Source organism: Nicotiana tabacum, chromosome 7 (assembly GCF_000715075.1).
Source record: "Nicotiana tabacum cultivar K326 chromosome 7, ASM71507v2, whole genome shotgun sequence".
Classification (NCBI taxonomy): Eukaryota; Viridiplantae; Streptophyta; class Magnoliopsida; order Solanales; family Solanaceae; genus Nicotiana; species Nicotiana tabacum.
Genome location: NC_134086.1, coordinates 43,618,522 through 43,645,033, shown reverse-complemented (window position 1 = coordinate 43,645,033; position 26,512 = coordinate 43,618,522). Strand labels below are relative to the sequence as shown.

The following is a 26,512-nucleotide window of genomic DNA, read 5'->3' as shown; positions in this document are numbered from 1 at the left end:
ATCCGGTTGACTTTTTCAACTTAAGCCTTCTTAAAAGAGACTAAGTGTCTCACTTCTTACCAAAATCCTCTCCGAACTCAAACTAATCAACCCGATCACATAAAATACGGATACGAAGCATAAAGAAGCTGAAATGGGGGAAAACGGAGCGGTAACTCATGAGACGACTTGCCGGGTCGTCACAAGCCTACAAACCAAATACGAGAGAAAAGAGTTTTAAGTAACTAAAATTGAATCAATAATTAAGAACAAATAAATAATCATGACAAACTTTAAATTAGAAATTTCGTACAATTTTACTAATCCCATTGTTATATGAGCTTTTGTATACTCAGCCAAGTTTTCTTTTTCTTTTAGCCACAAAGATGTCATTAATTGATAGAGTATCTGAAGTATCAGAGATTTCCTTTGTTTTTTTCTAGTTACTTAAAAACAGGTATAAGAATTTTTTCATATAAAGTTAGCAAGTTCATAATTTAAAAAAAAAGAAAGATAAAACATCAAACCTCGCGAATTAGAGCAAAAGGTGTTCTACCAGCAGTGTGCGGACACTTCAACTTATTTCGATTCTCTATATTGGTTTTGGATATTTTCTGCAAATAAATGAGTTAACCAATAGCAACCAACAGTTATGCCTATTACCCACATCAAGACCCAAGACTACACTCATACTATTAAAGCTTGCTTGATTAAGTACTATCACAACAACTATCAGATTTCAAACCAAAGAACTGGATAGTTTTCTTCAGGTTCTAAAAGAAACACCACCTTAAATCCCTTTAAGCAGATGCTACCTTTAGTCTATACTTAATTGACAATCTTTAAGGGAATTATATTTCTTAACGGGTGTGCTAAAATCTATAGTCCATAAGCAGCATAATTGACTCATCGTTTTTTCAAATGCGTTGGCCATTTCTGAAGAACTATTCCAGCTTTAGCACCCCAACAACCCTTTCTAATAGAAAATGTTAATTGCATCTTTGAATGTACCAAAATTTAACTAGGAAAATGGAAACAAACTGTCATATTCATGCAGTTTTCTGTTTCTTTTTAAAACTGAAACGGAGGGTGGTGGAATGGAAAGTCCATAAAAAATAAGAATAAATAAGTTTGAGTGATGTCAAGCTCCATTTAGGAACAAGTCTTCTGTGATATGAGATCATGTCATGGATCATCTTTTATTCTTGACTTTGAGCTTGTATACAACTAGTTGGATTTTATATTTCAAAATACTTTAGGGTTTACACAAGCTGATTAGTAGTAGTACTAATTTACTATAGAAACATTTCAAACATAACATGGCAGGGCAGAAGATTGGGGAAAAGCAAATGGTCAGAATTGCTACAATAAAACAGAACCAATTTCATGTACTCCCTGTGATGCAGGAGTGATGGAATCCATATTTCCTTGTTGCACTTGTTCATGTACTCCTTGTGTTGCTGAAGAGGTACAATTCCGTGGCACTTGCTGTACTTGTTCTTGCAACTGAGATCCACCTTCGGATTATCGTCCTTCATTTGCATTTGACCTTAGAGCTTTCAAGGTTGTTTTTGTTGTCAACGACGAAACCTTTTGGTTTTGCAAATATGAAGGTAATCCACCTTCTGATTGTCATTCTTCATTTGCATTTGACCTTGTAGCTTGGAAGGTTCATTTTGTTGTCAACGACAAAACCCTTTGATTTCGCAAAGATGCAAGTGATCTAGCTGGAATGCGGTTGGATATTTTCTTATTTTTGCTTGAGCACCCTTCTTGATTCATGACTATTCAAATATTTTTTAGATTCTGAAAAGCAAACACAATATAGGTTAGCAAAAACAGCAAACATAGTATATCATTTCTAAAATATACTGGTCCATTAGAACATGTAACTTGGAGCACTTGAACTAAAAAAGAAAAACTTCTAATTTTGTAGGTTTCACTATCAATTCAAGAAACATTATTCTCAAGAATTTCAGGAGAGCAAAGTTGCAAGTACAGTTCTCATTGGATAGCTTGAATGAATAACTCCATATGAATTATCTTGAGATTTAAGCAAAATATTCTAATATAATGACAAGATTTAAAAACTTAAAAGGGGATCACACCTATACAAGTCTAGTTCTTGACCATGTTTACTGATTTTCTTGCTCAACTAAACTATTTCTCAAGACATTTATCAAGAGAGTTGTTGTTCCAAAAAGTTCTTCACAACCCCTTGCAAGCTGTCCCATCCAACTAAAATCTGCCCGAAGAATGTATATTTCAGGTGAATCAAACAGATAGATCTAATCATACGACCTTAACTTCAAGCACAAAGATTTAACAGTACTGTAAGCCTCAATTACAACTTTCCATTCAAGAATTGCCCAGAAATTTGAGCTGCCAAAAGATGAGGCTAAAATTTCGTATGTATTTCTAACAGTTAAACTTGCAAAGCAGAAGTTTACTGTCCAATCTTGGGGTTTGGCTGACACATCTTTGGAGGATGTCTTCATTAAGGCGACAACTGAGGCACAATAATTTTCTACTTATATTGCTTTGTACAAGAAAATTGTGATACTATAGGTCATAGTGTCCTACATTTTGCTGATGTTACATGTAATTTTCAAGTATTCCTGTGAAGTCATCAAAATAGAAAAACCTCAGTTTAATGTATTAAGATTATCGGGCTTATTTTGTTTAGAAACCAAAGGTAGTGTGTTTTCTGATACCAATTACTCTATTTTATTTTCGAGTTTAGGCAACATATTATTTGATTTTGTAAAACATAACTAAATCCAGAATATGGGGCTTTTCTTTAGATAAATGGCAATGTTGCTCTCCCTTCATCCATTTTGTTTAAATCTGCCCTAATATTTATTCATCATCATTTTTTATAAACCAAATTTTCCAAAACTAAATCCGAGTACTTGGTTTTAAAAAAATAAAAGAACCAAAAACTAGTAGTTAATCATCTCAAAATTAGTCCTAAATCAACACTGAATTTCAATCCAAAGATAAAGGTTGTCAATAGTATTACATATAAGGTTTTCTTTGTTAAAGCAACCTAGTCATTGGTGTGCCTTCTGTATCTATAACAAGAAGATATAGACATTTAAATACTTCCTACAATCATTATCAGTAACCGCCATCACTAAGTGTCTGACTAATAAACCCTTCCATTTGTTGCCTAACAGATTCTTTAAATATCAATCTGTTGCCTAACAGATTTGCTATATAGAGCCAAAATGCAATTCTTTTTGTCATCCATTTTTCAGGTATTTTCCTACTCTAACCCTGATCCCCGCAAAACACCTCCAACAAGAGATAAGAAAAGTGCTTAATTCAACATATTGTATAGGCATCTGATGCTATATATCAAGTGAAAACGACAAAATAAATAATTCAACAAAAATTAAGTTTGAGCGTAAACAAACAACCCAAACAAGGTAAAATTACATAGATTGCCTTGAACAAAATCCTAATTTAATCCAACTCTGTGGATCTCAAATCAGCATACCCATATGTGGCAAGTGGCAGGTAGCAAGGATAAACAAAAGGAAGGCATCAATAATCCTAATTCTAACCATTTAGTATTCCGGACTGCATTATATAAGTTGGAGCACTATAAGGTTGTCAATAGTATTACATATAAGGTTTTCTTTGTCTATGCATGTTAACTCCTTCTCTCAGGTTTACAAACACAAGCAGATATACAAACAGTACATGGACAAGGAAAGCAAATTCCCATGTGAGTTACGTTGAAGAAGACAAAGTAAGGAACAACAGAAACAGAGTACAACTCAGATATCTCGGGCTGTTCTTCAGCTTCAACCTGAAATACAAAGACAATCAATCAGAGATGAGTTGACACTTCAGAAGAATAATGACCCTATTCCAGTAGTACTGGAACATAATCCATTAAGTAGTTAGGGTTCCAATGACATCAACTACTATAGACGAAAAGTCCAGCTCCAAGTTCACTATGCCAGAATAAAACAGCTATTTCAGTATATGCAGGGTCTCCAATTTCTATTTGAAAAGAATTTGAAGCACCAAATCAAGGAAAGACTGCAGTAAACCAAGAGAGCAATAACCCCCAAATGGATCATAAAATGGAATATCTAAGTATGAAGATTAAAACAAACCTTGTGGCCAGAGGATGTAAGCTCTAAGAAGACATACAACTTCTGAAGATCTGGAGAATTCCAACTTCTCACCAAATCAGTGACTTACTACAGATTGAAATCTAAATGATAGGGAGCAGATAAATGGATGCCAGTTGAATGAATAATGTGAATGAACTAAGCCATTCCGCGTGAGAGTGACGACCAAATATCATATTAGGCTATAATATTGCTATAATTTCATGGAGGATAGAAATTACCAACTAAACCAAAGAGGACGTGGGAGAAGGGACGGGCCTCAACAACCGAACAAAAGTATCCGAAATCTCTCTCAAATCCTGCAAAAATTGAAGCATGTCAGAATAATTTTTATAAAGGAAATAAACAAAAATAATCATAAAATTTCATATAATACCAATAGTGATTCATGCACTTTTTGCAAGGGCATAATATTTCATTTCCTTGGGCGGCTCGTTCAAATGCCTTATCAAGAAAATCATTCACTCCACGGATATACACATCCGTCTATCTCAGAAGATTCATCCAACTTTTATCACCATTATCCATAGATATCCTATACGATAAAAGTAAATCAACAATAAACCAAATAGCATGAATGGTTATCAATTGAAAATGAACAGTGAATAAACCATTTAAAGTTGTTAAATAAGATATGTGGAATCTCCTCTCATACTAAGTTAAAGCTGGAAATATTAATGAACTTGACAAATGGAATTGTTTTAATATACTGGATTATTTTCCTTTGAACAGTGAAATTCTAAAAAAGAATTGGTGTGACTTCAACTATTTTGTTTTGGGAGAGATCAAGAGATATAGATATTTGAGTATTAGATTCCAAGGGGAGATATTTCCATATAATATTAACCATTTGCACTTTCTTATCAACATGTATGACATAGGTTTGGCACACTTTAATGGCTAAAATTTCCCCCATCTTTGACAGTATTGAATCTTATTTACTGTCAAATGGATGGTTTCTTACACGAGGACCACAAGAAACTTACTAACTCTGTTTTTTTTTTTTTTATAATTAGTGATATCTCAAAAGGTATTGTTCATCTTGGTTTGAAAAATATTTTCTCTTTGAAATGTTATTTACATTTACTTATTAGTTAGTAAATTATTTTACATTATAGAGTCAAACTAGCCGTTATCTAGCTGTTGGAGCAACGCCTATATAAACGTGGTCTTTGGAGAGCTAAAGATACACTTTCTAATATGTATGTTGGGTTTCTTTTTTGAGTTTTCTGCTAGTTCTGTTCCGAGTTTAATAACTAAAAGAACTTGTCAAATCTATAAGAACAAGAGAGACACTAGTAGCTGATATCTTTATTGAATCAAAGCCCTTTAAATACAAGAGTGACAAACCAATTCCATAAACTAACTCCTCTGGAAGAGGAGGACTAAACTACTTGCTAAACAAACTCCTTGAATAAGGAGATTTATTTGAGAAGATAAAGGAATAACAAAATCCTAACTACTAGCTAAAGACTTGGTCAAAGCAGTAAAGTAGTTGATGGTTAACTTATGCTCTAATACGCCCCCCTCAAGTTAGGCAGTGTGTAACTACGCCTAGCTTGAATAAGTGTCTGTCAAAGGCTGGCTTTGGTAGCGCTTTGGTGAAGGTATCCACGAGCTGATCTACAGTATGAATATGAACAATGCGAACTTGATTCTGTTGGACTTGCTTGCGAACAAAGTGAAAGTCCACCGCAATATGTTTCATGCGGCTATGGAAGACTGGATTTTCGCATAAATAAGTTGCACCAGCATTGTCACAGTAAATGGTTGGTGCTTGTGGAACTGAAACATGTAGTTCATTTAGCAGATTCATCACCCAATTTATTTCAGCAAGTGCACTTGCAACTGCTCGATACTCTGCTTCGGTTGATGAGCGAGCAACTGTTCTTTGTTTCCTGGATGAGCAGCTCACAGGATTTTGGCCAAAAAACAGTATGTAACTAGTAGGAGGCTTGATTACTTGCATCTCCAACCCAATCCGCATCCGAATACATGCGTAGCTTGAAATCGTTATCTCTTTGAATGCGAAGACCAAACAGAATTGTTACTTGAAGATACCTGAGTACTCGTTTGAGTGCTTTCTAGTGTAGTTTAGATGGGGAGTGCATAAATTGAGACAATTTGTTCACTGAGAAACTTATGCCCGGACGAGTGAAAGACAAGTACTATAGTTTTCCAAGAACTCACCTGTAGCGAGTGGCATCAGTTGGTTCCACTCCATCATTTTGTTGAAGCACTTCACTGGAACTCATTGGACTTTTTGCGGAATTGCAGTCTTTCATATTTTCTTCATAGAGGATTTCACTGATGTAATTGGATTGTGATAGAGTAATTCCATCTGCAACACAAAGCACCTCAACTCCGAGAAAAAAGTTAAGGTTTCCGAGATCTTTAATGGAAAAACTGTGACAACCCAAAGGGGCATCACCGTAGTTCTTCCTTGTTGTGCGCTTTCGAGGCCTTTAAAATCTTGCTTTTAGTTGCCTCGATTGGCGTGCACAGTTCGGGCGCGTAGCTGGAAAGTTTTTATGTTAGAATATGTGAATTATGTGAAATATTTGATGAATTTCGATATTAATATGCATAATATTGACTTCGGTCAATATTTTGGGTAAACGGACCCGGACCTGTGATTCTATGGTCTCGGAGGGTCCGTAGAAAAATATGGGACTTGGGCGTGTGCCCGGAATCAAATTCTGAGGTCCCAAGCCCGAGAAATGAATTTTTGAAAGAAATTGTTTTTCTGAAATTTGATATGAAAATTTGAAATGAAAAGGAGTTAGAAAATATAGGTATCGGGCTCGTATTTTGGTTCCGACGCCCGGTACAAGTCTTAAATATGTGTTAAGCACTATCTGTAAAGTTTGGCTAAAAACGGACGTCATATGACATGTTTCGGACTAAAAATGGAGAATTTGAGTTATGAAAGTTGAAGAAAAGAAAATCATGTGTTTGAGGCTTGATCCTATGTATATGATGTTATTTTGGCAATTTGATCGCACGAGTAAGTCCGTAAGATATTTTTAAGGTTGTGTGCATGTTTGGTTTGGAGCCCCGAGGGCTTGGGTGAGTTTTGAATGGGGCCCGGGAGGTCTTGGACTTAAGAAAATGCAGGTTCAGGTGTTGCAGACACCAGCGCGGCCACGGTCATTTCCGCGCGGTCTGCGCTGGAGCCGCGCGGCCGCGATGCCTTTCTGTGCGGTCCGTGTGGCTGAGTCTGAGGGCTAGGGTTTCAGGTTAACCAGCGCGGCCGCGCACCAAAACAGTGCGGTCCGCGCTGGAAGGGTTCAGAGAAACCCCAATTTTTCTCCCACTCGGCGCGGCCGCAACACATTTTTGTGCGGTCCGCGCCAGGTCCTCAGAAAGGTATACAAGTTCGGAAAATCTCAGTCATTTTTCACTTTTCAAAAACCCAAAACCTAAGAGGCGATTTTCCAAACAACTTTTCTTCTCCAAAACGATTGGTAAGTGATTTCTAACTTAATTTCTTTATTTCTTAACATCTTGTAACATGATTTCAACTTCAAAACAAAGATTTTCATGGAGGAAATTGGGTGTTTTGGGTAGAACCTAGGTTTTCTACAAATTGAGGAGTTGGACCTCAATTTAGGGTCCGATTTAAAAACAAATCATATATTTGGATTTATGAGGGAATGGGTAACTGGGTTTGGTCCGAACCTCGAGTTTCGACCACGTGGGTCCGGGGCGTTTTTGACCATTTTGGGAAAAACCTTGTAAAATTTATTTTTCATGCATGGGGAGTGATTCATTTAGTAATTATTAATGTGATTAAGTAACTTATGACTAGATTCGAGCGGATTGGTGGTGGAATCAAGAGGTAAAGCTATACTAGAAGCTGAGTTGAGTTTGGAGCATTCGAGGTAAGTGTTTGTTCTAACTTTGGCTTGAGGGAATAGGATTAGGATGATAATTGCTACTTGCTAATGTGGAGTACGGTGTATAGGCATGGTGACGGTTATCTATGCACCGGAGTCTAGCATGACCGTAAGTCTTGATTGCTTTCAATTCGAATAATGTGACACAAGCTCCTTGTTTATTTGATAAGTTTCATATAATGTGAACGGTTGAGGAAGAATGATTTAAAAGGAGAATGTGTTGTGAATACTATATTGCCGGGATGCTGGGATGTGTAGACTTATATATATATAGGAGAATGTCTTATGAATACTCCCTCGCCAGGATGTGTAGACTGATATATATATATTCTCCCTTGTCGGGATATTTTGGGCTGTTAGTTGTACCCTTGTCGGGTTAAAGGTATTGAGTTGTTATTCTCCCATGAAGGGGTCTACTATATGAAGTTAGATATTATGAACTATATTATGGGATCGTGTGGCATGCCGTCCACTTATATATGATATTATGGGATTGTGTGGCACGCCGTCCACTTATATATGATATGAATTGGGATCGTGTGGCACGCCGTCCACTTGGTTATTGGCCTCCGTTGCCGGTGACATATTGTGCACTGTGATAAAGATGAAATGGGAACGGGTGGTACGCCTACCACGTGGTATATGGAAATAGGGATCGTGTGGCACGCCGTCCACCTATATATTGTTAAAAGGGATCGTGTGGCACGCCGTCCACCTATATATTATTAAAAGGGATCGTGTGGCACGCCGTCCACTTATATATGATATGAATTGGGATCGTGTGGCATGCCGTCCACTTGCACTTATATACTATATTATGGGATTGTGTGGCACGCCGTCCACTTATATACTATATTATGGGATCGTGTGGCACGCCGTCCACTTATATATGATATTATGGGATCGTGTGGCACGCCGTCCACATATATATATATACATATATATCATGGAAACCGGAGTTTCTTTTATATATATAAATATATATATTATGGAAACCGGAGTTCCTTCTGTTTATTTCCGATATTTCATTTTTATCTGTTACTCCCCGATAGCATGTCCCCTCCCAGTTTTATTTTGTATTATCTTGTTATTGTTTTCTTGCACTTGTTGTACATATATCTGTACAGGTTAATTGTGGTAGGTACTGTCTAGCCTCGTCACTACTTCGCCGGGGTTAGGCCAGGCACTTACCAGCACATGGGGTCGGTTGTGCTGATGCTACGCTCTGTGCATTTTTGTGCACATATCAGGGAGTAGCTTACGGACCGCAGCAGTAGGACTTCTGGGAGCTATCTTCAGTCCAGGTACTCTCGAGGTAGCCTAGCTGGCGTTCGCAGGCCGAAGTCCCTTTCCATGTTTTTCGTTTGTTTATCTTGTATCAGACAAACATGATGTATTTTCCTTTTAGACATTGATTGTAGTATTCTGTAGTAGTCCGTGAGCTAGTGACACCAGACTCTGGGTAGCATTTTGGTTCAAACTTCCGCACTTTTGGTTCTCAGTTGCTTTGGATTTAAAGTCTTCCGTTTAAATTTTGTCTCATTTATTATATTGTTTGGAAGAAAGCAGGATAAAAATGTTTTATATATTTGGCTTGCCTAGCTCCGATAGTAGGCGCCATCACGACACCCGATGGTGGGAAATCCGGGTCGTGACAATTTGGTATCAGAGCATTAGGTTACTTAGGTCTCACAACTCACGGACAAGCTCAGTAGAGTCTGAGGGATCGGTACGGAGACGTCTGTATTTATCCCGCAGAGGCTGCTGAGTTAGGAAACTTCACCTTGTTCATTCTTGTCATGCGATTCTGTTTCTCAAGTACTGATTGTCTTTCCACTTTGTTCTTTCGCAGATGGTGAGAACACGTGCTTCCTCTTCTACCGCGTAGCAGCCCGAGCCCCCAGCTCCTATCAGGGGCAGAGGGCGAGGCTGTGCCAGAGGCTGAGGCCGAGGCAGAGCTCAGCCCCCAGTAGCAGTCCCAGAGGTGGAGCCTCGTACTGACTATGACGAGGAGGTTCCAGCTCCAGTAGCTCTAGTGGGCCCAGCTCAGGTCCCAGAAGGTTTCATAGCCATTCCAGTGCTTCAGGACGCTTTGGTCCGACTGGTAGGCTTTATGGAGGGCATTTCTAGAGTGGGTTTGCTTCCCGTAGCTCCAGCCACATCTCAAGCTGGGGGAGGAGTTTAGACTCCCGATACTTGTACTCTAGAGCCGGTAGCTCCTCAGGCTCAGGTTCTCGCAATTCAGCCGATCCGTGTTCAGATGGCCATGGGTGCCGGTAGCGAGATTTCATTTCAGGAGGCGGCAGATGGTGCCCGCCGGATAGAGATGGCACTTGCTCAGGGAGGTGGTCATAGGTCTGATAAGAGGCCCCGTCATTCTGGTAGATTCAGTGGTACCTCGTCTGGAGGTAGGGATTCTTATGGTAGAGGCCATCCTTCGAGGCCCTTTCAATCAGCTCTCCAGGCTTCTCATGCTACACCAGGTGGTCGTGGTTCTCAACCACAGTATTCTGACCAGCGGCTCTTCAGTTCACCATCAGCACCTATTAGTGCACCACCACTTCGTTATTCTCAGCAGCCGAGGGCTTGTTATACTTGCGGCGATGTGAGTCACATTGCCAGATATTGCCCTCGAGCTTCCAGCAGCTCGCAGCAGCAGGGTCTTCGCCCGATAATCTAGGCACCAGTTGCTCCACAGCCTGCCCAGCCAGCTAGAGGCGGGGGTAAAGGACATAGAGGTGGAGGTAAAGGTCTTAGAGGTGGATCTCAGACCGCTAAAGGTAGGGGTCAGCCAGCAGCAGATCATCCTAGGGATATGATTCATGGAGGTGGGGCCCAGCCCCGTTGTTATGCCTTGCCAGCCAGGCCAGAGGCTGAGTCATCAGATGATGTGATTACAGGTACTATTCTGGTCTGTGATAGGGATGCTTCTGTGCTATTTGATCTCGGATCTACGTATTCATATGTGTCATCCTATTTTGCACCCTATTTGGTTATGCCTAGTGACTCGTTGAGTATTCCTGTTTATGTGTCAACACCGGTGGGTGATTCTCTTGTGGTCGACCAAGTTCATCGTTCTTGTATCATAGTGTTTGGGGGTCTTGAGACCCGTGTTGATTTGTTGCTTTTGGACATGGTCGACTTCGATATTATATTGGGGATGGATTGGTTATCCCCGTACCATGCTATCTTGGATTGCTATGCCAAAACCGTGACCTTAGCCTTACCGGAATTACCCCGTTTAGAGTGGAGAGGGACTTCTGGTCATTGTACCCGCAGTGTTATCTCGTATGTGAAAGCTCGGCATATGGTCGAGAAGGGATATTTGGACTACTTGGCGTATGTTCGCGATTCTAGAGTGGAGGCCCCTTCTATTGATTCTGTGCCCGTTGTTCGGGAGTTTCCTGAGGTTTTCCCTTCAGACTTGCCGGGTATGCCGCCCGACAGGGATATCGACTTTTGTATTGATTTGGCTCCGGGAACTCAACCCATTTCTATCCCGCCATATCGTATGGCCCTGCTGGAGTTGAAAGAGTTAAAGGAACAGCTGCAGGATTTGCTTGAGAAAGGTTTTATTAGACCTAGTGTTTCGCCTTGGGGTACGCCGGTGTTGTTTGTTAAGAAAAAGGATGGTTCGATGAGAATGTGCATCGATTACCGGCAATTGAACAAGGTTACAATTAAGAATAAGTATCCACTACCGAGGATTGATGATTTATTCGACCAGCTTCAGGGTACGAGGGTGTTCTCGAAGATAGATTTGAGATCTGGTTATCATCAGCTGAAGATTAGGGCGTCTGATGTCCCTAAGACAGCATTTCGTACTCGGTATGGGCATTATGAGTTTTTGGTCATGTCATTTGGGTTGACCAATGCCCCAGTAGCATTTATGGAATTGATGAACCGAGTGTTCAGGCCCTATCTGGATTGGTTCGTGATTGTTTTCATTGACGATATTCTGATATACTCCCGCAGTCAGGAAGAGCATGAACAGCACCTCAGAGTGGTTTTTCAGACCTTGAAGGGTAGTCAATTGTATGCTAAGTTCTCAAAGTGCGAGTTTTGGTTGAGCTCGGTCGCATTCCTGGGTCATGTCGTATCAGCAGCAGGTATTCAGGTAGACCTGAAGAAGATAGAGGCAGTCAAGAACTGGCCTCGACCAGCTTCAGCTGCGGAGATTCGGAGTTTCCTAGGGTTAGCAGGCTACTATCGTCGGTTCGTGGAGGAGTTTTCATCCATTGTAGCCCCTATGACCAGATTGACCCAGAAGGGTGCCCAGTTCAGGTGGTCGGACGAGTGTGAGGTGAGCTTTCAGAAGCTCAAGACGGCTCTGACTACGGCACTGGTATTGGTTTTGCCCACAGGTTCAGGGCCATATACGGTCTATTGTGATGCGTCTCGTATTGGGCTTGGTGCAGTGTTGATGCAGGAAGGCAAAGTCATTGCTTATGCTTCGAGGCAATTGAAGATCCACGAGAAGAATTATCCGGTTCATGATCTTGAGTTGGCAGCCATTGTTCATGCCCTGAAGATCTGGAGGCATTACTTATATGGCGTGACGTGTGAGGTTTACACTGATCACAAGAGTCTTCAGTATCTGTTCAAGCAGAAAGAGTTGAATTTGAGGCAGAGGAGGTGGTTAGAGTTGCTAAAGGATTATGATGTTACTATCTTATACCACCCAGGGAAAGCCAATGTGGTGGCCGATGCATTGAGCAGGAAGTCCGCCAGCATGGGTAGTCTTGCTTATATTCCAGTCAGCCAGAGATCGCTTGCCTTGGATGTTCAGGCCTTGGCCAATCGTCTTGTGAGGTTGGATATTTCTGAGCCTAGCAGAGTGTTAGCTTGCACGGTTGCTCGTTTCTCACTATTAGAGCATATCCGCGAGCGGCAGTTTGAGGATCCCCATTTGTGTGTCTTGAGAGACACGGTGCAGCGTGGAGGTGCCAAGAAAGTAACCTTAGATGATGATGGTGTATTGAGATTGCATGGGCGAGTTTGTGTGCCCAATGTTGATGGGATTCGAGAGTTGATCTTAGTGGAGGCCCACAGTTCTCGGTATTGTATTCACCCGGGCGCCGCGAAGATGTATCAGGATCTGAGGAAGCACTATTGGTAGCGTAAGATGAAGAAAGACATCGTTGTGCATGTGGTTCGGTGTTTGAATTGTTAGCAGGTTAAGTACGAGCATCAAAGACCTGGTGGTCTATTTCAGAGGATTGCACTTCCCGAGTGGAAGTGGGAGAGGATTACGATGGATTTCATTACTAGACTTCCGATGACTCGGAAAAAGTTTGATGCAGTTTGGGTCATTGTTGATAGGCTGACCAAGTCAGCGCATTTTGTTCTTGTTGCAGCCACCTATTCGTCCGAAAGGTTAGCCGAGATTTATATCAGGGAGATTGTTCGCCTTCATGGGGTGCCGCTATCTATCATTTCGGATCAGGGTACGCAGTTTACCTCGCATTTCTGGAGAGCGGTTCAGCAAGAGTTGGACACCCAGGTTGAGTTGAGTACAACATTTCATCCCCAGACGGATGGTCAGTCCGAGAGGACTATTCAGATTCTTGAGGACATGCTCTGAGCCTGTGTCATTGATTTTGGAGGCTCGTAGGACCAGTTTTTGCCGTTAGCAGAGTTTGCCTACAACAACAGCTACCAGTCCAGCATTCAGATGGTTCCGTATGAGGTATTGTATGGTAGGCAATATCGGTCTCCAGTTGGATGGTTTGAGCCGGGAGAGGCTCGATTATTGGGTACGGATCTGGTTCAGGAGGCCTTGGACAAGGTCAGGATTATTCAGGATAGACTTCGTACAGCTCAGTCCAGACAAAAGAGTTATGCAGACCGCAAGGTCAGAGATGTTGCTTTCATGGTTGGGGAACGGGTATTGCTCCATGTATCGCCTATGAAGGGCGTGATGAGATTTGGGAAAAAGGGAAAGCTCAGCCCTAGGTTCATCGGTCCATTTGAGATTCTTGATCGTGTGGGAGAGGTGACTTATAGACTTGCCTTGCCACCTAGCTTGTCAGCTATGCATCCCGTGTTTCATGTATCTATGCTCCGGAAGTATCGCGGAGATCCATCGCACGTGTTAGATTTCAGCACTGTCCAATTAGACAAGGATCTGTCATATGAGGAGGAGCCGGTGGCTATTCTAGACCGGCAGGTTCGACAGTTGAGGTCGAAGAGTTTTCCTTCGGTGCGTGTTCAGTGGAGAGGTCAGCCTCCTGAGGCATCGACCTGGGAGTTCGAGTCCGATATGCGGAGCCGTTATCCTCATTTATTTCCCGACTCAGGTACTTCTTTCTTTTGTTCGTTCGAGGATGAACGGTTGTTTTAGAGGTGGAGAATGTGACAACCCAAAGGGGCATCACCGTAGTTCTTCCTTGTTCCGCGCTTTAGAGGCCTTGAAAACCTCGCTTTTAGTTGCCTCGATTGGCGTGCATAGTTCGGGCGCGTAGCCGGAAAGTTTTTATGTTAGAATATGTGAATTATGTTAAAAATTTGATGAATTTTGATATTAATATGCATAATATTGACTTCGGTCAACATTTTGGGTAAACGGACCTGGACCTGTGATTCGACGGTCACGGAGGGTCCGTAGAAAAATATGGGACTTGGGCATGTGCCCGGAATCAAATTCTGAGGTCCCAAGCTCGAGAAATGAATTTTTGAAAGAAATTGTTTTTCTGAAATTTGATATGAAAATTTGAAATGTAAAGGAGATAGAAAATATAGGTATCGGGCTCGTATTTTGGTTCCGACGCCTGGTACAAGTCTTAAATATGTGTTAAGCACTATCTGTAAAGTTTGGCTAAAAACGGACGTCATATGACGTGTTTCGGACTAAAAATGGAGAATTTGAGTATGAAAGTTGAAGAAAGAAAATCATGTGTTTGAGGCTTGATCCTATGTATATGATGTTATTTTGGCGATTTGATCGCACGAGGAAGTCCGTAAGATGTTTTTAAGGTTGTGTGCATGTTTGGTTTGGAGCCCCGAGGGCTCGGGTGAGTTTTGAATGGGGCCCGGGAGGTCTTGGACTTAAGAAAATGCAGGTTCAGGTGTTGCAAACACCAACGCGGCCGCGGTCATTTCCGCGCGGTCCGCGCTGGAGCAGCGCGGCCGCGGTCATTTCCGCGCGATCCGCGCTGGAGCAGCGCGGCCGCGGTCATTTCCGCGCGGTCCGCACTGGAGCCGTGCGGCCGCGATGCCTTTCTGTGCGGTCCGCGTGGCTGAGTCTGAGGGCTAGGGTTTCAGGTTAACCAGCGCGGCCGCGCACCAAAACAGTGTGGTCCGCGCTGGAAGGGTTCAGAGAAGCCCCAATTTTTCTCCCACTCGGTGCGGCCGCAACACATTTTTGTGCAGTCCGCGCCAGGTCCTCAGAAAGGTATACAAGTTCGGAAAATCTCAGTCATTTTTTACTTTTCAAAAACCCAAAACCTAAGAGGCGATTTTCCAAACAACTTTTCTTCTCCAAAACGATTGGTAAGTGATTTCTAACTTAATTTCTTTATTTCTTAACATCTTTTAACATGATTTCAACTTCAAAACAAAGATTTTCATGGGGGAAATTGGGTGTTTTGGGTAGAACCTAGGTTTTCTACAAATTGAGGAGTTGGACCTCAATTTAGGGTCGGATTTAAAAACAAATCATATATTTGGATTTATGAGGGAATGGGTAACCGGGTTTGGTCCGAACCTCGAGTTTCGACCACATGGGTCCGGGGGTGTTTTTGACCATTTTGGGAAAAACCTTGTAAAATTTATTTTTCATGCATGGGGAGTAATTCATTTAGTAATTATTAATGTGATTAAGTAACTTATGACTAGATTCGAGCGGATTGGTGGTGGAATCAAGAGGTAAAGCTATACTAGAAGCGTGAGTTGAGTTTGGAGCATTCGAGGTCAGTGTTTGTTCTAACTTTGGCTTGAGGGAATAGGATTAGGATGATAATTGCTACTTGCTAATGTGGAGTAAGGTGTATAGGCATGATGACGGTTATCTATGCACCGAAGTCTAGCATGACCATGAGTCTTGATTGCTTTCAATTCGAATAATGTGACACAAGCTCCTTGTTTATTTGATAAGTTTCATATAATGTGAACGGTTGAGGAAGAATGATTTAAAAGGAGAATGTATTGTGAATACTCCCTTGTCGGGATGTGTAGACTGATATATATATATTCTCCCTCGTCGGGATATTTTGGGCTGTTAGCTGTACCCTTACCGGGTTAAGGGTATTGAGTCGTTATTCTCCCCTCAAGGGGTCTACTATATGAAGTCAGATATTATGAACTATATTATGGGATCGTGTGGCACGCTGTCCACTTATATATGATATTATGGGATCGTGTGGCACGTCGTCCACTTATATATGATATGAATTGGGATCGTTGGCACGCCGTCCACTTGGTTATTGGCCTCCGTTGCCGGTGACATTTTGTGCACTGTGATAAAGATGAAATGGGAACGGGTGGTACGCCTACCACGTGGTATATGGAAATAGGGATTTTGTGGCACGCCGTCCACCTATATATTGTTAAAAGGGATCGTGTGGCACTCCGTCCACCTATATATTGTTAAAAGGGATCGTGTGGTACGCCGTCCACTTATATACTATATTATGGGATCATGTGACACGCCGTCCACTTATATACTATATTATGGGATCGTGTGGCACGTCGTCCACTTATATATGATATTATGGGATCGTGTGACACGCCGTCCACTTATATATGATATTATGGGATCGTGTGGCACGCCGTCCACTATATATATATATATATATCATGGAAACCGGAGTTCCTTCTGTTTATTTCCGATGTTTCATTTTTATCTGTTACTCCCCGATAGCATGTCCCCTCCCAGTTTTATTTTGTATTATCTTGTTATTGTTTTCTTGCACTTGTTGTACATATATCTGTACAGGTTAATTGTGGTAGGTACTGTCTAGCCTCGTCACTACTTCGCCGGGGTTAGGCCAGGCACTTACCAGCACATGGGGTCAGTTGTGCTGATGCTACACTCTGTGCATTTTTGTGCACGGATCGGGGAGCTGCTTACGGACCGCAGCAGTAGGACTTCTAGGAGCTATCTTCAGTCCAGAGACTCTCGAGGTAGCCTAGCTGGCGTTCGCAGGCCGAAGTCCGTTTCCATGTTTTTCGTTTGTTTATCTTGTACCAGACAAACATGATGTATTTTCCTTTCAGACATTGATTGTAGTATTCTATAGTAGTCCGTGAGCTAGTGACACCAGACTCTGGCTAGCATTTTGGTTCAAACTTCCGCACTTTTGGTTCTCAGTTGCTTTGGATTTAAAGTCTTCCGTTTAAATTTTGTCTCATTTATTATATTGTTTGGAAGAAAGCAAGAAAAAATGTTTTATATATTTGGCTTGTCTAGCTTCGATAGTAGGCGCCATCACGACACCCGATGGTGGAAAATCCGGGTCGTGACAAAAACGGCCAGCAATGCAATAGATAGCCTGATTTACATATGAGCTATGGCTCCCTGTGATGCTGATATCATCGACGTAGACCAGCACATACAACACGTTGTTCGACACTTTGCGAATGAAAAGTGATGCATCAGATTTGGACTTGACAAATCCCAAATAAAGAAGGAACGTCTTAAGTTCATTGTACCAGGCCCGATGAGCTTGTTTGAGTCCGTATATAGCTTTCTTTAGGTAACATATATGTGAGGGAAATTGCTCGTCTTCAAAACCCGGAGGTTGGACCATGTAGACTTCTTCTTCTAGGTGACCCTGTAAGAATGCGTTGTTAACATCAAGCTGACGTATGAGCCAATTCTGCTGGTCAGCAATTGAAAGCACCAATCGCATAGTAGTCGGTTTGACAACCGGACTAAATGTAGCGTGAAAGTCAATTCTAGTGCATTGTGTAAACCCCTTTGCAATAAGACGAGCCTTGTAGCGATCGATTATCCCATCAGCTTTTCTCTTTAACCTGTATAGCCACTTGCAAGAAATAATATTTTTTGTGGGGTCATGTGGGACCAATTCCCATGTCTAACTATTCAATAATGCATCAAATTCACTTTTCATTGCTCTCTGCCACTTTGGGTGTTTGATAGATTGTTTAAAACTGCTAGGGATGATGGTAGGGGATAAATGAGCCATGAAGTTAAAGATTGTTTTCGGTTTATGAATGTTGTTTTGTGAACTAGTCACAACACGATTTGGAGGAAGGAGAGAAGGCTGTTGTGGTTCTGTGACTGGAAGTGGTTCGAGGGAAGGTTGTGAGGGTTGCAGAATTGAGGCAGTGGTACGAGCAATAGTGGTTTGGCAGTAGATATCATTTTGGTCATTCTGCAACTGTATACAATTGTTAAAGATGGTGATTGAGGCTACGGGACTGAGGTGAATGGTTGTTGAGAATATATATATGTTGAGTAAGGGGGTAGTGATAATGTACGTAGTGATTGTGGAGGAGAGGAGACATTTTAATTTCTTGGGATAACTGTTGGGGATGGCAATGGGGGATAAGATTGGTATCATTAAGATCAGGAAGAACAACAGAATTTGTAGGAGGAGAAGTACAAGACGTACCTGTAGTTGCAGACTCTGTTGGAGCACAGGCAGAGGATACTGTGTTCTTTTAAGCGCTGGTTTCTGTATTTGGGATAAGTATAGGATTGGGTAATTCACTTATTATGGGAGGAGAAAAAATAGGAGATTTTGTTGGGTTAGTTTCAGTTAGGTTTTCTCACGCAAGAGTTTTAAAATTTAAAAAAATATTTGAAAAGATATTCTGAAAAGGAAAATTATGTTAAAATTTTTTTACATCTCTAGATAAAAATATTTTGGAAGATTTTGGATCAAAACATTGGTGACAATGATAATAAAAATAACCTAAATAAACACAAGGTGTTGACCGTGGCTCTAATTTATTTTTTGAATAGGGTTTGAGTCAGGGATAACAGAGACACCCGAAAATTTTTAAAGAATTATAATCTGGATCGTTACCAAACAATATTTGAAAAGGTGATTTATTTTGTAAAAGTGATATTGGCAAGCGATTTATGAGATAAACCGTATGTTGACAAGCAAATGACCAAAGATTTGGTGGAAGCGAAGCTTCATGAAGTAAAGTTCTTGTCATTTCAATAATATGTTTGTGACGTCGTTCGGCAAGAGCGACTCTTTGGGGGGTGTATGGAGAAGATAAAAGATGTTCAATACCCTGAGAATTTAGGTATGGATCAAGACTTTTATATTCTCCACCACCATCAGCATAGATAGAAAGAATTTTTGTATTGAAACGACGTTCCATTAATGCTTGATAATTTTTGAAAAGGTCTTTAACTTCACTTTTATTTTTTAATGTATATAGCCAAGTATATTTGATGTATTGATCAACAAAAATGCAATAATATAATTTTTTGTCAATCGATAAAACCGGAGAAGGACCCCATAAATCAGTAAATATTGTTTGAAACAGTTTGGTACTTGATAAAGTAAGATTCTGAAAAGAATGGCGATGAGCCCTATTCGATGAACAAGAATTACAAACTAAAAATTTGTCTGGCGAGCAAGGTAGCGAGAATTTATTCAAAACAAAATTTAAAACTTTTGCATACGGATGAGCCAATCAACGATGCCAGGTGAAGATGGATGTGTTGGTGGAGGCTAAATGCGCTTTAGGGGAAGATATGGAATGTGAGGTTGGTCACTCATAGAGACCGTCTCTACTCCGACCGTGCACCAACAGATTCCGCGTTTCCAGGTCCTTCACAGAAAAATCAAACGGAAAGAATTCAATAGAGGTTAGGTTATCTTGACAAAATTTAGAGACAGAGAGTAAGTTGCATTTAATGCTAGGAGCACAGAGAGTATTAGAGAGTTTAAAAGTATTAATTGATGCATGTAATTGAGTTAAACCAGTGTGAGTTATTGGTACTTTGTTACCATCACCCATAGAGACCTGCTCCATGCCATTGTATTCCTGTAAGTTGTGAGGATTATCAATTATGTGGTGAGATGCTCCAGAGTCGAGAATCCAGGGATTTGCTGATGCGTGCATTCCCGAAACATAGTTGTCCTTAGCCTCAAAATGATTGTGAGATATGGATCTGCATACACTTGCAACATGACCTAGTTTGTTGCACAACTGGCAGCGAACACCATCATAAGAGTTGTTGGTGTTCGAAGATCGCCCCTGATTTTGTGAATTAAAACGATTGTTGTATCGCCATTGTTGGTTGTTGCCATTGTTATTGTTGGAGCGACGATTGTTGCGATTGTTGGAGTTTCCAGATTTGTTAAATGGAGCAGCAGCAGCAGCAGCAGTAATTTGGCTAGGAGCTTTCTTTGACTCTTCATGTCTAAGGAAAAGCTCATGATCAAGAAGTTTCTCATAGAGTTCTTTATACGTAATAGTGGAGTCACAAGCACGAATTGCAGCAGAAATCTCACGAAACTCTGATAGAATATTTTGCAAATATTCAGTAACTGGTTGGGAGTCTTTTGTGAGTCGCACAAGTCGATTGGAAAGGCTGAAATTTCTGGTTTGGGACTTGTTAGCATATGCAGTGTGCAATGCATCCCAGGCTTTTTTTGCTGAGTCAGCAGCTGCAATAGTAGTGGCAATTGTTGGATCAACAGATTCCATAAATGCATTTTGAATGAGTTGGTCTTGACGAAACCAAAGAGAAAATGCAGGATTGGCACTAAGGACTGTGCCATTTGTGATAGTGCGAGATGGGACAGGAGTAGACCCATCTAGATGACCATAAAGATCATGACCATGCATAAAGTGGAAAATTGCGCCTTCTAAGTTGCAAAGTTGTGGCTGCCTTGTAATTTTATTAGCAATTGTGACGCAGGATTATATTAGACGACTATCACACCACTATTGTTATCAGCATTAACAACTCCAGTAGTGTTGGCCATTTGTGGAGGGTGGGTGGGAGAGAAAAAAGATAAGATCTTACTCGTTAGAGTTTGTTGAGGCTCTTGATACCGTATAAGAACAAGAGAGACACTAGAAGCTGATATGTTTATTGAATCAAACCAATCTTTAAATACAAGAGTGACAAACCAATTCCCTAAACTAACTCCTTTGGAAGAGGAGGACTAAACTACTTGCTAAACAAACTCCTTGAATAAGGAGATTTATTTGAGAAGATAAAGGAATAACAAAATCCTAACTACTAGCTAAAGACTTGGTCAAAGCAGTAAAGTAGTTGATGGTTAACTTATGCTCTAATACGCCCCCCTCAAGTTACGCCTAATTTTACTTATCACTGTGTGAGCGAAATATCCTTAAGGACAGTATATTTGATACACCTCAAGCTAATTCTTATTCTCCATAACTAATTTTTTACAACAATTTTCTCAGTATGTAACAATTTAACTGGTCCGCTTCTTGATCCTGCGGCTGTGTTCCCACCATTGATAGAACTGTATCTTAATGAATAATGGCAATCAATTAAATTGGAAAATAACCAAAAACATTAGGTGCTTTCCAAAGCATTATATTTTCCATCTTAGCTTGAAGCTAATGCAGAGGAAAAATAAATCAAAATCAGCTCATCTCAACTACAAACAGTTACTTCTTTTGTTTCAATTTATGTGAACCTATTTGACTGAGCACGGAGTTTAAGAAAAAATGAAGATTTTTAGAATTTATGGTCCTAAACAAGTCAAAAAGGGGTCCAAAGTATTTGTGTGGTTATAAAAGCTTCTCATTAAGGATAGAATTGTAAGTTTAAGCTAAATTGTTGCCAAATTTAGAAAGGGGTCATTCTTTTTGGAACAGACCAAAAAGGAAATAGGTTCTCATAAATTGAAACAGAGCAAGTACCAATTTAGCTCCAAAGCATATTAGTAGTAAATGATTGGTTAGCATGTGATGTTAGTTACTACTTTTTTAAAAGCCAAAAACATTAAGGTTCCCAGTTGCATGACCCTGATGGAAATATCATAGAATGCAGCAAAATACAAGGAGAAGGACATATTAGTATTTCACATAAAACTATGGGTGTCCAACGGAACCGGGAGGCCCGGCCTAGTCCCTGCCCGGTCCGTCAGAAATAAGTGGGATGGTTTTTGGGGAAGGAACGTGGGATGAAACGGGATTGCCGTTTCCTCCCGGTTAAAGCCCGGTCCCTGCCCGCCAGCTTGCCATTATTTTCTTTTTTTGTAAAAAAAGTTAGTCGTTGACTGGTTTTAAAAACTAGTTGTTACAAACTTTAAAAAAATAGACGTTGCTAACTTTAAAAAATAGCCGTTGTCAACTTAAATTAATAAAAGGGGAAAAACATAATTATGTAATATTTAAAGAAAATTTGCAAAACTATAGCAACATTAGTTAATTATCATCCACGACACCTAAATATTAACATATCATGATAGCTTTCAAATAAATTTTCCTAAAATTCAGCCAGACAAGAATCATTCCAATGGGTCAATTGGTTTTTGGCTCTTTACAAACTTATTTTTAATTTTATGACCCTATCTTTTTTTTACACATGAGAGATTTACTTTTACACATGAGAGATCTTTTTTACGCATAAGAGATATGAAAAGCTCATTTTCTTAATTTTAAAATTGTAAAGGGACATGATGTACAAATAGCACAATTTTTCCAATAGGAAACTGTTCCTACTATTTTGCTCAGATTTATCTAACATAACTTATACAATCCTTCTATTCTTTTTGTCTTCCCTTTTCTATGCCTTTCTTCTATTTTCTTTTTGTATATGCAAAATTCTTCTTTTCGTTTCCTTCTTTGGAGTTAAAATTTGGAAAATAAAATATTATTTTAACATGTTACAACTTCGACCGACGATTCATCTATATTTTCTATTTCAATGGTATATGTGATAAATTATATAATAGTGGTATATATAAAGTATAATGCACAACTAAAGAATATGTGGTATATTTTGTTTATTTACATGTATTATGATGTATATCTGTAATTTATATAAACTTGTATCCTATATCGAATAGTAAATAATTTAAAATATCACACAAATATTAGTATAAAAATAAATATTTGAGTTACAAAATAAGAATTTAAAAAAATATAAAGGAAGAAACCTTCCTCCACAAAAGTGCATATGTTTTATTGCTTGAACTTTCATTAAGGATAAATTTAGATTATTGATGATATGCTATAATTACGTATTTTAGTCGCTTATTACACTCTAAATTATTGCACTTTAATTGAGTTTGACCTTTAATCGCTAGTGATTTGCACTAATTGTGTATTTTATGCCTTGTAGGAGTGATTCTGAGCTATGTAGATATTATGGAATGAATTCAAGTGATTTGGAGCTTTGAAGTATGAGTAAAAGCCCAAAGAGTTAAGCCGGGATCGTGTTCGGAGATCAACGGATGATAGTTAAGAACGAATCGAAGAATCGAGCGGGCATACGGTGCATTATCTACTAAAATTTACATAACTTTTCGGTCAGAACTCCGTTTGAGCTCCACAATATATAGTTTGAAAGCTATTTAAAAGAGCTATAACTTTCATGTTTTACGTTTTCCAGAATTCCCAATACCGCAGCGCATGGAGCGGCACGGAGGCGTCGCGCCTGTGGAAATTTCCTACAGCCTGTTAGATTCAGCTCTCTGAAGTTCCCCCCAAGCACACAGCGTGGCACGTCGCCCCATGCGGCGCACCTGTGCAAATTTTACAGAGCCAGAGTCCTATTTCGCGCAGGAAAAGGTGTTTCATCTAGGCCCGATCCTATTTGATATAAATACATGTAAAAATGTTATTTTGAGGACTGGGACAGACTTTTGACACACTTTGGCCCTAGGGAGAGCACGGAGCCGCCATGGATACTGGAGATTGGACCTAAGGAAGCAAGAACAAATTAGGAGCAAGGCGGAGAATTCTTCTACGAGTTTTTTACTTCCTTCTTCCTATTTCCATTATTGATTATGAATTCTAGTATTGTAGTTATGCATACTATCATGAATAGCTAATTTGTTATCTAGGGTTTTGATGGAACCTATTAGAGGATGATTTTCCTATTACGTTAATATAGATTTGGCGTAGTATTTTCTCTATTTGTTCAACTACGTTATTATTGTGGTTTGTTGAAGAGCTCTCAATCGACTGTGCCTATTTAGTGTGTATTACTCGGGAGAGAGTGCATATTTAGGTAGTTGTTGAATAACATCACTCCTACTGTATATGAGGGATCAATACAGAGGGTTTAAAGGTGGGATTAGGGATAACGAAACTTTGGTGCGATTCGAGTGAGCCGCACTTAATGCCAACTAGCGTAATTCGGGAGAATATATCTAGTAAATTGTGGTAGTTACTCAGGAGAGAATTACGACACTCAGAGCACTCATGATCGATAGAGAAGACTTAGGCAAATTTATAGAAAACATAGCAAAAAGGATTTTGACAATAAGGGAAATCATAACGCTAGACCTTCTTAATCTTGACTCCAATCCTTATCCTTGTTAATTGATAGTTTTACTGCTTTTTAGTATTTATTAGTTAATTAGATAAAAATAAATATTATAATCTTTATAAGTAGGAAATTGTTAGGACTTGTGTTTCTTAGCGATATTGAACAACTGTAGATAAGCCTTAGTTCTCTGTAGGATTCGACTCCGGACTTGTAAATTAGATTATATTTGCAATGACCGCTTAGTCCTTTTTATAAGGCATAGTTGGGCGGGATCAAATTTTGGCGCCGTTGCCAGGGAACTAACGATGTAGCTTTAGTTGTACATATTGCTAGGTTTCAAGTTTGAACTTTTATTTTATTTTTTTAAGTATTTGATTATTTTTTTAATTTTTTTTATTTTTGACTTGAGAGACGTGGCATCTTGGAATTATGAGAGTTTTGATGTTGCTAATTCTACTTTTGATCCTCCTTATGCATATAGTGGAGGAAATCACCCATGGCAAAATTATCAAAATATTTTCGAGACCGAGTTATGTGCACCAACTCAATCTTATTTGTGAAATGTGTGTGATATGTGTGGTGGTCAAGATGGTCACTTTCATGGTTGTGCTTATATTTCTTATCTTCCCCCAACCCCTTACTATGATGGTTTTACTATTTTTGGTGAAGTTAATAGGAACAAAGAACCCAGGGAAGCTGACCTAAAGGAGATCAAAGCTATGTTAAAGCTGACCAAGGATATGTTAAAGTGCCTTGTGGAACAAAATAGTAAAAGACAGTTGCAGATAGAAAGGCAATAGGAAACTATTCACAACTTGAAAGTTCAAGCAAGTCAACTGGTTGAAGATTTTAATGCTCAACAAGCCAATATTATGAATAGTATCCAAGAAGAGCGTGAATTAGATGCAGAAATTGAGGTACCAATAGAGGGGTCCATAGTAGAACACCAACAATCAATCAAACTAAAATTTGAGGATGCCGATGTTGTAGAAGAGATACTAGGGTCAACCAAGGATATCGAGGATATATATTTAGTTGGCTCTAGTATCATTAGTGTTGAGGATGTTGACAGTCCCAATATTCATGCAGTTGAGCGCATTGGTCCACACTCCAACCATTTTTCCCCATTGTGTTTGGATGATGATATAGAAATAGAGTCATCCGAGACACTTGAGGAGTCAAGGAATGAGGAACAAGGTGCCTACATTCTGAAATTCTTCTTGCCAGAAAGTCAGGATTACACACCTCATCCAAAGGCCAAGAAGTGCAGAATACTACATTATTTTATTGGGGTCAGTCAAATTCGTTCCACCACCCCAGGAGTATAATCATAAGCTTGAATTACAACTTGGGGTTCAATTCATAAGTTCGAATTGGAGGTAGAAAGTGATTCACGTCGTACCGCGACGTTAAATCAAATGTTTGTTGGGAGGCAACCCAGCTTTACTACTTTTTTTATTTTTTTTATTTTTTTAACTATATTTTGTTTGTAGTGTCCATTTTTGATTTTCTAGGAGCATGGAAAGCAAAGATATTGGAAGGATGCAACAGCAAACCAGATGGTTGGAACTAAGTGTGAGGTATCCGTACGAAGGATCAGGCCTGGGAAAAGTCTGAGTAGCCCATGAGCTGCTAGTGCTTCAGCCTTTAGCCTACCATAGAGTTTCTTTTACCCTCTTATTAGTTATGATGTACATTGGGGACAATGTACAATTTTAAGTGTAGGGTGAGGAGATTGTCTGGGTGACTTTCTATGCTACTTTAGCTATGTTAGTTTAATTGAATAATATTTTTTTTTAAAAGAATGGACTCTTCCTGACGATGGATCTATTAGACAATTTTCTTGAGGGATTTAAGTCTAAAGAAAAATGACAAAAAGATTTTCTTTATCGGTAGTGTAGCAACCCCCGTTGGTTTTTCTTTATGTCGCGGTTCTTTTCCAAGGGTTTTGTTTGAATCAGGTGTAGCTAGTTTTAATTTTTTAGGAATAGGAGCCATTGTGCTGTGTTTTGAATTGAAGCAATATCTCTTGACTTTATTATGCCTTGAGAATAGTGAGTACTTTGGCTGTGACG

General features: G+C 39.8%; 1 protein-coding gene and 1 long non-coding RNA gene across 4 annotated transcripts; both read right to left on the bottom strand.

Annotated features, from left to right (window-relative positions):
• Positions 1 to 3,365: 3,365 nt before the first annotated feature.
• LOC107824695 (uncharacterized) lies at positions 3,366 to 4,974 on the bottom strand. Of its 3 annotated transcripts, none has more exons than XR_001656920.2 (3): positions 4,504 to 4,974; positions 4,110 to 4,426; positions 3,366 to 3,796 (listed from the first exon to the last, which is right to left on the bottom strand). It is a non-coding gene; the product is annotated as an uncharacterized LOC107824695 (long non-coding RNA). The 3 variants fall into 3 exon arrangements; XR_001656921.2 differs by having other exon boundaries at positions 3,366 to 4,426; positions 4,504 to 4,662; positions 4,739 to 4,974; XR_001656919.2 differs by having other exon boundaries at positions 3,366 to 4,426.
• Positions 4,975 to 5,655: 681 nt separating this feature from the next.
• On the bottom strand, positions 5,656 to 20,806 carry LOC142162071 (uncharacterized). The gene is made up of 4 exons (XM_075218376.1): positions 19,764 to 20,806; positions 17,496 to 18,001; positions 6,318 to 6,468; positions 5,656 to 6,025 (listed from the first exon to the last, which is right to left on the bottom strand). The coding sequence occupies exons 1-4, from the start codon at positions 20,804 to 20,806 to the stop codon at positions 5,656 to 5,658; spliced, it is 2,070 nt and encodes a 689-aa protein (XP_075074477.1).
• Positions 20,807 to 26,512: the final 5,706 nt, after the last annotated feature.